The sequence below is a fragment of the Lycium ferocissimum genome, chromosome 4 (genome assembly GCF_029784015.1).
Source record: "Lycium ferocissimum isolate CSIRO_LF1 chromosome 4, AGI_CSIRO_Lferr_CH_V1, whole genome shotgun sequence".
Classification (NCBI taxonomy): domain Eukaryota; kingdom Viridiplantae; phylum Streptophyta; class Magnoliopsida; order Solanales; family Solanaceae; genus Lycium; species Lycium ferocissimum.
This window is the reverse complement of record NC_081345.1, coordinates 21,144,897-21,157,165: the sequence shown is the minus strand read 5'-3', so window position 1 is coordinate 21,157,165 and position 12,269 is coordinate 21,144,897. Positions and strand designations below refer to the sequence as shown.

Sequence of the window (12,269 nt, the reverse complement as noted above, 5' to 3'; positions counted from 1 at the left end):
TCCCCTCAGTTGCATCTGCTCCTTCCATAAATATAACTAGTACGAGTAAATGTCACATGAGAACCACAAATGAAAATGGATTCAATTTATGTACAAGATATATAAAGATTTTTTTTTTACACCATTAGTACAGTTTATCTGTGATAGCATTATCCACCTATTATGTAGAGTTTAATGATGTATTCAAATACATGCTCTACCATCTTATCTGAGAAAAAGAAAAATAAACCTGTGATAGTAGGTTAGTTGCAATTTTAACTAGGTTACCAATTAGTAATGCTTATCATAGAGATTTACCAGTTATTAACTTATAAGTGACTTGTTTGTGTAAATATTTTTTATATTGTCAATGCATACAACTTAAACTCAAGAGAAAATAAACTAACTGTTTACTAGCAGAACAGTATACATACTATGCTGTAATGGTTGGTGATTTATAAATCAATATCCTCGTTCTTAGAACCAACAAATTTTCCCTAATCCAAAAGCTGCTTAGTAAGACTAATTAATTCTGTTCCAAAGAGCCTCATATTGTCAATATTTCCTTTTCCACTTTTCCAGCTATTTAAGAGGACATCAAGAATAAAAAAGAAAAATTCAACACTTAATTTTAGGATTTTTAAAAAAACAATTGAAATCAATTTTTTGGGAGCACCCCTGAACGTTATACCTAGAAAAGTGAAAAGGAAAAGGAGAAACCTGAGGAGCAACAACAATGAAGCCATGAGAAGAAACATGTTGGATAAGCGAGAATAGAAAGAATTGTAAAAAAGATAGCCATGAAGAAATATCACTACTGGGTAGCTTCCTGCTTCTGATGGGCTGCCAATTAAGAGAGCCTTTGGAGGAGAAATTGATTTTTTGGGGGACATGTTTGTGACTCAATTTTCACCAGCTTAGTCTTAAATTTTCCAATGTCAAAAACACTAGTGGAAGTAGTAGAAGAGGTAACAGAGGAGATACGATAAATGTAATTTTTTTGTAAGTTAGTTTACCTACTGTTTTAGAAGAAAAGGGAATGTATAGGCTTAATCCTTTTCTTTCTCTTTTGGCTATCAAAGTTATCCTTCGAGTTAGAGGTTTTGGTCCAGCCCCCCCAACTATGAACATATTTTGTGCATTGAAAAGACATGGTAGGGGTCAAACCTAACCCCCCCCTCAAGGACTCACAACCTTTTATGATGGCTTAATTTAAAAAAAAAAAAAAGGTAACAGAGGAAGTGCAAGTTATCACCATTTCTGAGTCTTTGAAACTTTTTACTCTACTGTGCTTTATTTTATTTTTTTACTTATGTATATACTTTTTTCCTACTTTTTCTTTGTTTTTGGTTAAGATAAAGTTCAGTTTTGTGGTTGTCGTAGACCCACTTTAGTGTGTTTTCTAGTGTTTGATTGATGACTTGAGACTTTGGCAATGGGAAAGCAAGAAAGTATCTTGAATCTGCTAGATATTTGTGGCATTTTTTTCACCTGAATGCTGCACCGTAGATGGTAAAAGTCTAGCATCCAAAAGCATCCTAGCTTAGGTCCCCCATGATATGGCACGTGGAATTCACGTGAATGGGAATACAAAACAAATGCTTTTTCGAAGCGAACCCTAATCTGACACACTAGAATCAATTGAGTTAGCAAATTTTAATGTGCGTACAAGCTTTTTTTGCCCGTTTTTTGAATTTATCACTATTAAAAAAAAAAATCACCATGTTTCGGGCCTTTTGCATTAGATTTGGTATTCTAAATTAGGGAAAAACTTAGTGAAATTAATCAATGAGAAATCCCCTGTCTTTCAATTTCTCGCGATTAACTTCGTGTTTGCCCCGGGTTACGCCAATTATAATAATTAAAACAAGGGGGCAACCAAGATATGTTAAAGGGGTTTTAAAATTTAAAGCTACCTTTAGTTTTTCCTCCTTTGTTTAAACCCTTTTAATATTACCATTCGTAGCTAAAAAACACTTATTTGTGTATGTTTTCGATGATTTTTTCCCGGGAAATACATGAGCATGCGGGAAAAAAAAGGGAAAACTCCTTTTTTTTAGTTTTAACCCTTGTATTAAAGAGAAAAAGATATTTTTTTCCTTCTTTTCGAAATCTCCGAATATTTTTCTTTCGTTTTTTTTCCATGCTTCTTAAAATTCAAACGTAAAAAATTAAAATTTAAAAAAATCTTTTCCCCTTTGAAAATACATTGACAAAAAAAACACGATCAATCAAACCAATGTATTTGAAGTTTTCAATATTGATTTCGTTTTTTTTTTCCGATGTTTTGATAGCAAATAATGTATTTGACGTTTGATCAAACTCCCTGTATTTTATATTAAATATCATGTATTTGTGGAGTAACATTTTATCACCCCTGTATTTAGTGGTAATGTATTTTAAGTCTTAAAATTGATTTCGTTTTTTTTTTTACCCATGTATTTGATAGATCTAATGTATTTGAAGTTTCCTCAAACCCCATGTATTTTTTAAAATTTAAATCTATGTATTTTGTGGGGTAAAACTTGTCACCCATGTATTTGATGGGATTAATTTGAACAAAATACATAAATATATAGAAACTTAATTTTTTCTCCCCGTGTATTTAAAACTGAAACCATAATTTAAATTTTAAAACAAAATACAAAAAATTTTAAAAAAAATTTCAAAAATACACCACCAACCACAACAATTGGTAGTTATATAAAAATACACAAATACTATATTTTTTTTTCAAAACCCTAAAAACTTTTCCCCCTTCCCCATGCCCCCGCCATAACCACCACCAGGCCAAGAAAATAATCACTTAAAGTTGTTTTTGTGGAAGAAAAAAACCAAATAGAAAAAAATTTCACAAACAAAGGAGGGGGATGAACGAGTCTTTGGCTTCTTTTTTTTTTTTGGAAAAAAAAAAAAGAAAGAATACGACGAATCTTCTTGATTGGGAAAAATAAATTTTTTTCAAAAAATAAGGGAAAAAAGACGATCTGGGTGGAAAGTTATGAAAAGGAGAGAAATGGTAATGTATTTAAGTGATTAATATTGTTACCTTAAAAGGGGATATGGGTTTTGGGAGTCAATTTTTGGGATTTTAAAAAAAAAAATTCCTGTAGTATAATAGTTAAATTAAAAAAATATTTAGTTTTATTAGTAATTAAAAAAAAAGGTAGTTATTACCACCAATTATGGTTGTAAGTAGCTATAACGCGTAAAAATTCCTACATTATATTGCATTCAAACAACAGTATACTCACTTAATTCTATCGCACAAAAAAAATTAAAATATAGTAAAGAAGATGGCATCCAACAAGGTCATTGCTGTGATGTTCATCGTCATGGTGACAATGTTTGCTGCTCTCCAAACGTTGTTGTGGCAGATGATGGTGAAGAAATTGCGTATAAGGAGTGCTACGAGCACGTTTGCATGAGACTTGGTGCGACAGGAAGAAAGTGTGAAAAGAAAGAATGTAGAAACATCGTCAAGGATCATGACCCACAACTATAAGGGTTGTATATTTTTCACTTTCTAATCTTTTGGCGATGCTTTTGTCATTGCATTTTATATATGTTGTTTGACAATTAAAAAAAAAAAAAAATTGTAAATCAAGAATAATGAAAAATTGAATTTTTCGGTTACACTTCCTCTTCTTCAAAAAACTTCTTTCTTTACCATGATCCTCCTGATTGGATTATGAAAACAAGCAAGAGCTAACAATTATATTCTGTAAATCCTAATTATCATTAAATTAATTTTTTCCCCTCAAATTGGTGGTCTTTAATTTTTGTCCTTCGCTTAATACCCCGAGGTCCTAGGTTCAAATCCCGGCTCAATAAAATAAAATAAAAATCGCAAGGTAGAGTTTCGTAGTCAAATTAGACCTATTCGGCAAAGTTAGGCCTTAAGACGAGTTTTTGCAAAATTTCAACCGAATAATAAAAAAAAAACATTGCCTTAATGCAACCTCTACCTTAAGGCGAGTTTGCCTCAAACTGCCTTTGAAAGGCGACAAACTTTGCACAGTCGGAGTAGAGTTTGATAAAAGCTTCTACTTTGGACCAAACTCTATCTTACGATTTTTTATTTTTTTTTTTAATTTTTGACCATGAGGATCGATCCGGAACCAAGGGGTTTTTAACGAAGGGCAAAAGTTAAAAACCACCAATTTGAGGGACAAAAATTAAAGACCAGTGCCTTTGAAGGGCATTCCGCACAAAAAAATGTCTTTTTTTACCGGCCCATAACAGTGCAGGCTGAAGGGCAAGGCAGTCAAAGCAATGACTTTAGGCGCCCAAAATTTTGGGGGCCCCATTTTCACTAATATCGATCTGTGGGATGCTAAAAATGGCATTGATCCTCCAATAGAAGAAAAAAGCATCCTTTGCATGGAGAAACACCATCAGCGTATGGAGCTGTTTCGCATTGGTGATATGAATTCAGGCAGACAACAGCCTTCTAATGAGAGACGGTTTTCTAAATTCTGCCCTATATTTCTTCTGAAAAGTGATAACCAGAAAAATGCTATTATAAGGTGAGTTTCCCTGCATAGGCTATGGAAATGAAAATAAGCCTGATTTATATTTACACGTGGTTGTTCAATATACTCACATGACTAGAATACACACTGCATGTGCTGAAGCTGGAAATCTCATGCCATGAACACCTGTTCTCGAGTTTTGATGTCTCCAACCTTTGTTCAATATACTCACATGACTAGAATAAACATTGCATGTGCTGAAGCTGGAAATCTCATGCCATAAACACCTGTTCTCGAGTTTTGATGTCTCCAACCTTTCAACTTTTTGGCTACGTGGATGTCATTATTCTCATATCACGTATTGCTCTGCTGTTAACATCTTTTTCTGGTTCAGTTTTTAGCTTAAACTTTGAGGAGTATACATATTTATATGCATCCACCTTTAGGATTCCTCCCTCTAATTACAAAAGAAAAGATGGTAATTGTAATTTACAGTTGATAGCATAGGTAATTGTCCTATTGGTTTGTGCTAGTTTCTGCAGGTGTATCACATAAGGTTACTAGCCAAAGAAACATTTCAAAAGTGTATTTTACATCTTTGTTAATTTTGACAATAAGGAAATAAGTGATAGTAATTTTATAAAGAATAAGAAAATTAGTGTAAACATATATAAACTGAATGCGTATGTCTCTCTATGTGTGCGTGTGCCTCTATCCCAGTTGTTTGTCTTGGTTGATTTTTCATATGAGAAGAAAAATAAATAGTTGTTATGATAGAGTTAAAAACTATGTTAAAACAATAATTATAAGATTTGAGAAGGGTGTAAATCACTTCAATTATGAAATAATAAATTAAACTTTTGGAAGATGGTATATTTGCAATTACTGGAGAATTGTTAATCCTTTTACGGTAGAGAAACAAATGAGGCTACAGATAACTGTTACAGTCATAGGGAGAAACTACAACCTCAGTTGTATGACTCTAAAGTCAATCATATACTGTAAGTTACAACAATTAATTGAGTGATTATGTATGTGAATTAATTGACTTGATGTTGATGGTAAGTAATTCAGAAGCTGTATATTAGTTATAACATGAATTATCACTGTGCTGTTACTTTATATTTGGGTAACATGTTACCCATTTTTCTCTCAAACTTTTCAATAACAATTGCATAAAAATTAGATTTCACCAGTATATATGTTCATAATTTTCCTTAATTTTATTTCGAAAGTACACTTCTGTAAAGTTTACTTTTTATTTCTTGAATACCTATTTATTGGTCGTCTGTAACAATCTTGTCACATCTCTTTTGCTGGTCTAACTACTTGGGAGAATTGGCCTTCATAGCACTCACATTTGATTCTTCCTTAATCCAATTACATAAGAAAATGAGAAAATTGCACATCATGGTTTGATATGGATATCGTGTTCTTATATAGAGAATACCTCATAGTTCTTTTAAATCTCTCTTCAGATGGTCTATTATTCTTCCACTATGTTGGATCAAGGTCTTCTGGATCTCTCTCGTGACCAATGGTGCTCGAAGCGATTGGTTGGAGGAGAAGCATGGATTGCTTGTGATGTTAGTATGCATGTTCTGCTTTCGACTTTTCGTTCTGAATTTGTGTTTGACATCGAGTTTTAAATCCCAATAAAATATATGTTTATCCTCTTTACAGCTTGGGTTGCCATGCTTTCCAAGGAGTTCCCCGATTGCAACGCATACTCGTGTTTTATGGCCTTAGAGGAAGCAGCTTATGATCAAAAGTCTGAGCTTCGTTCTCCTCCAACAAGGACTTGGAAAGTTCCAGTGTCATCTCCATGGGACAGTGTCCGCCTTGCTCTAGAAGGACTCAGTGGGGCAGGTCATGGTCAGATACAACATGAACAACTTCCTCCAAACGATATGATAAAAAATTTAAAAATGAATACTCACTACAACAAATTTGGCCTATGGCCACACTAATTTTAGACAACGTTCAAAAAGTGTTGCCAAAAACATCTAAGGTAACATTTTTTAAGCGTGGTCTTTGGTTAGCATCTTTAGCCACAGTTTTTAAAGCTACACTTATAAAGCGTAATCTTTCAACTCAAAGACAACGCTTTTAAGTGTTGCTAAATCACCTAATATTTGGCAACACTTATTAATTGTAAAGCAACGTTTTCAAAGAGTTGACATATTATAATACCAAATGTAACCCTTTACAAGCGTAGCTTAAATTATTCTAAAAAATTTACCCCAAACTTTCCCCCCAATATATTTCCCTTCCCTTAATGAAATATTCCCTCCAACCAAGTATCATTCGCTGCTACTTCTGGAAAACCCTTGCGAAAATTCCCCATCTGCTACAAATCGGAACATATACAGGTAATAGTTATGTGATTTTGACTGGCTATGTGTTCGATTGTTGGAATATGGTTCTTGATTCAAGTGTATTTGAAGCTATCGAAAAAGATTATCAACTAAAGTCCTTCGATTTTCTTGTAAATTCTTTTCTAGCTGGTGCGTGCTGATCCGATTGTAGACTCCTCCTTGCGGTTCTGATATATATGTACTTAATTGAATAAGCAAACATGGAATTCAGCTAAAAAGAAGCACTTTTGGATGCCTTTTTCCGAGATTGAACACATTACATTTTCTTAGTTGAGATTGCAATTTTGTTGGATGGTCTATTTGGATTTGCTTCCGATCAATGTATGAAGTTGATAATCTTTTTCGATTTGGTTTTGTAGCTGCTTGCTTCAGTTTATTTTCATCAAAATAGCTTAAATATGTCTATAATAAGCTGAATGAGTATTAAATTCAAGTATTTTTTATACCTGTAGATGCAAGAGTACTTGAGAACTGAGATTTGAACAAAGTATTGTAGATTATTGCATGATTTTATGGCTAATTAGGTGGTATTTTGTTTGTATAAATTTTTGGAACCTTGTGAAAGAAAAACGTTCAAATCTTTGTTAAATTTATGATTCTTTAGCTATTTGTATTCTGTAATGTTACAGTTGAAAATTGTGCTGTAGTAGATTACATTTGCTTTAATTCTTTATTTTCATCTTGCTCGACCAGTAATCTTTGTTTTCTAGAACTTCTCATTTATTGTTTACTTCCAATTGAATTCTCTTTCTAAAAAGATCTCAACTCTAGAAAGGAATCACCAGTAAAATAGGTGGAGAAACTTATTTTGCTTATAATAGAAAACTTGCTTCCATCTAATATATTCTTTTCCCTAAATGATTGGTAAAGTTAGTTTCGTAAAAGATGGATTTTTCTTAACTGCTTTGGGATAAGTATTGCTAGTAAAGTTGCAATCTCTTTTTTGGGGGATTTAGAGAGGCATCTAGTTGCAGCTACTGTGGACTATATTAATTGTCCAAATTGGCGGTACTTTGGTTGCTTTCTTATAAAGGAAGGAAAAGACACCGTAAATCAATTTTAAGAATCACTTTTTTTATCGCTTTGTTGTCGGAAAACACTTTATTCAGAAGATGGTCCTTTTGAATTTCTTTTGAAAGATTCTATATTTCCAATTCAATTTTTTCTCTGGTGTTTGCTTCTTATACCGAGTTCTGAGATTTTTTACTGACTTCTAGTGTTTGGGAATTATCTCAGCTCTTTGCCCTATATTTTTTTCTGTTGTCTTGCACCAAAGGTTTTCAATTCTTCATTGAAGTTCTTACGTATGCGAAGGGATCAAAGAACTTAAATTTTAAGTTCATATTTATGTAGACTATGCCTTCGTTGGACATTTGAATATTATATCCTCATGAATACTCACATGATCTTTGAGCCTACACTTTGCTAGATAATAAATAACACTTAGTTATATCTGCCCCTATTATTTATAATTAGAATGTTTAGATGGATAGGCTTTATAGTGATCATTCCAACCACATTGTTTTTAGCTGCAACGACAGTTTAAAGCAACCAGCAAAATATTAGTAAAAAATAATTTAAAACACCATAACTTTAGCATTTTAATAGATAGCAAGTTGAAAACATAACTAAGGTAGCATTGTAAATTTGAGTTTGATTTTTGTACAATTTAAGCTAGCTGATGAAAAATGTGAAAAGTTGAAGATTACAGAATGAATGAGTTAGCTGGATATGTTTTTGTCAACATAATTGCATTCGTGAACACAAATTAGGGAGTGAGCGAAGAAGGAATTGACAACTTTGGTGTGCCACGATTATCAAACTTCTCATTTGTTCTCCATCCTGCAACAGTCAACTCCAGATGATCATTCCATGTTTTGTATCCTTATCAGTGTTGGACTAAAGTAATTTCATGCTTTTTGTATGAAAAATGAGTCAAGAAGAAGCTTTAAAGAAAAAAGTGTCGAATCTGAAAAAAACTCAGGTTGCTATAGTAAGTCACGCTGCAAGCTAATATCTTGTCTCACTTTGATTCTTTAAACGTTGTCCAGTTTCTGTATGGGTACGTCTAGATGTTGGTTTTGTTTGAAAATCGACATGGTCAATAGTATATGTTGAATTGTTAATAGCTTTTGAGTTGTGTGCTACTTGATTAATTCTGAGCTTGGCTAGCAATAAAGTACAAAGAAAATACTTGACTAGTGGTATACTTGGCAAAAGGTTGAAGGGGCAGCACTTGAAGATAGTAGGACTCCAACCATTTGGGACACCTTTCCTCATGCTGGTTTGTTCTCTTTGATACTTGTGGTTGTAATGTCAAAGTATGTTCCTTTTAGTTTTGTGTTATGCATATTTAGCAAGAGTAGTTAATTTTATAAACACTAGCATTGCCAAAATTTTCCAGTTCTATTAGAAAGTTCAAAATGTATAACTGTACTAAATAAAAAAATATTTAAAAGTATCGTTATGATTCGGGATAGGTCAGTATATTGCCCTGTTCCTACAACAGCAACAACTGATACTAAATTGTACAAGTCCCTTAAATTTTGCAATTGAATATGGAGGAGCCACTGCAAATGTATCTTGTGACGCATACCAGAAATATGATAGCTTCATCGAATATGTTTAGGCATTAATGCGAATCTTTCTTGTTGCTATTCTAATGTCTTAATCTACTTTTTTGCTCTTTCTTTTGCTAATTTTGACATGTTGTGCCTCCGTCTCCTTTGCTTGATCCAGGGCTATCTCATTGTTGTGAACTTTTAATTTTGTGTTTGACTATGGAAGAATAACGCAGTTGTGAAGTTTCACATTGCAACCCATTGTAGGTGAAAGGACATTCAGAGTTTTAACCAAGCTAGATTTGTTGGACAAAGGCACTAATGCTCTAGATGTGAGTTCTTTTATGTTATAGTACCTGGGAACTTCTTATTTTGCTTAATATCTAGATTAATTGATTTATAAATCAAATAGCATGTCCGAGTCTCACTCTCTGATTCATTGTTTCCCTTTGTATACTCTAATTTGCTCGAGCATGTATCTGTCGGATTTATCTTTAGTGCTCATTTGTAAACATATTAAACTGTGGACATTCATGATACTAAATGAATACATACTACATATTGATTTCTAACTAAATTTTTATTTTATTTTGCATGTGTAGGAAAATGCAGGTGATCCGATTTTAAATGGTGGCCACAAGTCAATTCGATCTATTTTAGTGAATGATGAAGACTTTTTGAAGAATTGTAATGCCTGAATACATTTGATTTTGTGGAACTCATTGCTAGTGCACATCTTCAAATATTGCTTTATCAGTACGTATAGTACAAGACATATGTTTCTTTTTTGAAGTTTATCACCAAGATAAATATTTGAATTATTATTTATTAGTTAAATTAATGCTTGAGATAATCCAAATCGGATAAGAATGTGTAATGTAACTACCAGATATATGCAAAAATAAAATTGTAATGTTTCACCCAGAAAATTGTGGTGTATAAATATTAGCAAAAACTACACTTCCCAAATGTTGCTTTAAAGGAGGTAGCAAAACCCACCCTTTGCAAGTGTGGCCTATAAGGTAGAAAAGGCTACGCTTGAAAACTGTAGTTTTAGGGCATGAAAAATGTGGTCATATGAGGTGCTACAAAGCGTGGCCTTTGAACCTTTTAGGCCACGCTTTTGAAGCGTGGCTCTTAAAGCTACATTTGAAAAGCGTGGCCTTAGGGCAAAGGTTACACTAGTTTAAGCCACCCCCAGAAAAGCGTGGTCTAAAGTCGAAAAGTGTGGCCTTTGACCAAATGCCACACTTGTTGACAGTTTAGGCCACACTTTTTCGGGGTGGCTAAAGGCCTAAAATGTTGTAGTGTACTCCATACCCGGGAAGATGCAAAACAGACACGGAGAGTAGTTGCAGTGCTCCATTCGAGGGATTTGTTGGTAGGACGTCTTGTGTTCTGACTCAGTTCTTGGATGAGATCAATGGTAGTCATCTACTTTTATTTCCCAAAGTGCTTCACAGGAAGAAGTGCATATCCAAATTTATGAAGGATGAAAGGATACTCAAGGTGGATACCGATAGGGTCATTTACCAGATAAATCGGGACCAAAAACTGTGTTTAGTCAGAGTTCTTCTGCATGCATACAAAGAAGGTTCCTTCGAAGAAGGAGCAGTTGTTTGTGCACCTCAAATTGATGATGTAATGTTGTTCACAACCAGGTGAGTATTATTATCCATTTTGTATTCAGTTATTTGCTTGCCCTATCCATTTACATATTAGTTTGTTACTAATGGAACTCTTATCCAGCATTTTAAGAATTTATCTGCAACACAATTGCCTCTTCATTACAATATGCATGACTAAGCTACTGCTAAATGATGATGCTTTGTTAACAAGTATCTTTGGTAGATTACTCCTGTGAGGAAGTCATTTTTCTTCATTTTGTTTTTCAGAATAAGAGGTTCATGAGGAATCATTTACCTAGGGAAGGACAAAGTTATATCACCTTTGCTAGCTACTAGTTAGTGTATATGCTAAATGTAGTAGTTAAGCATACTAAGTAGATTGCTTACGATCTCTTCCTGTTATTTTGGCCTGTGCTTTACCCTTCAACCAAAAAGTCAGAAAGGGAAAAAGCCATCTTGAAAATTCTGTTCAAGGTTTTTAACATGTTCTCGTCTGTAACCATTATAGTTAGCAATTTTATATGGACAGAATGCGAGTAGTAGGTTTGTAATTTGATGTTTAACTGGACTAATTTATTGATGTTTGCCGAAACTTATTATAAATAGCTTCTTATTTTCAAATGCATCTGTTTTGAATTATGCAGATCAGAGATTTCCAAAGGAGAACTTCAAGTACCTGAGTCCTTTGTGAGATCGTGCTTCTCTCAGCAAGCAACCGGTAAATGGGAATTTCAAGTACCTGAAGATCCTGCTGCCAAAGAATCTTATAGATTACCCATTGGCTTTATTACAACAGGATTTGTTCGGGGAAGGTTAGTAAATTAAATAGCAATTCTGGAAATAACTTGCAGCATAGTCGTCCAGATAAATTTTATTAAATTAGAAGAAAAAATTGTATTTACTTCAGTTATGGCTCTTTCTTTGATTTTGGCACTGAGTTTATCTGAATTTATGCTGCAGTAAGAAGCCTGTTGCGGTGGCTCTTTGCGAGGCTGTCTGTCTTGCTCGCCTGAGGGAGGAACAGTGGAAGGCTGTAGGTGTTAGGAAGAGAAGGAAGGAGATCTATGTCCTGGTTAGAAATTTAAGGTCCACAGCATATAGACTTGCACTTGCTTCTATCGTCCTCGAACAATGGGATGATGATGTTGAGTGCATGTGATTAGATGAGGGTTCGCTAAGTTTATTTACAAGATTTATGCAGAAAACTCTTCCTAAAGGTAAAAAAAAGACTAGAAATCCCAAAAAGAT

At 33.7% G+C, this 12,269-nt stretch overlaps 1 protein-coding gene across 1 annotated transcript; it reads left to right on the top strand.

Moving 5' to 3' along the window:
* The first annotated feature begins 6,118 nt into the window (after positions 1 to 6,118).
* Positions 6,119 to 12,254, top strand: LOC132053813 (ribonucleases P/MRP protein subunit POP1-like). Its single transcript, XM_059445912.1, has 5 exons — positions 6,119 to 6,329; positions 9,661 to 9,725; positions 10,702 to 11,054; positions 11,666 to 11,833; positions 11,982 to 12,254. The coding sequence occupies exons 1-5, from the start codon at positions 6,119 to 6,121 to the stop codon at positions 12,178 to 12,180; spliced, it is 996 nt and encodes a 331-aa protein (XP_059301895.1). The 3' UTR covers positions 12,181 to 12,254.
* The last annotated feature ends 15 nt before the right edge of the window (positions 12,255 to 12,269 follow it).

What these genes read in the sequence shown, in the direction of transcription:
- LOC132053813 (XM_059445912.1), top strand. Translation starts at nt 6,119, where the DNA reads ATGTTTATCCTCTTTACAGCTTGGGTTGCCATGCTTTCCAAGGAGTTC. An exon ending in AAGGCACTAATGCTCTAGAT is followed by an intron (nt 9,726 to 10,701) that starts GTGAGTTCTTTT and finishes AAAATGTTGTAG; the next exon opens with TGTACTCCATACCCGGGAAG. An exon ending in ACAGGATTTGTTCGGGGAAG is followed by an intron (nt 11,834 to 11,981) that starts GTTAGTAAATTA and finishes TTTATGCTGCAG; the next exon opens with TAAGAAGCCTGTTGCGGTGG.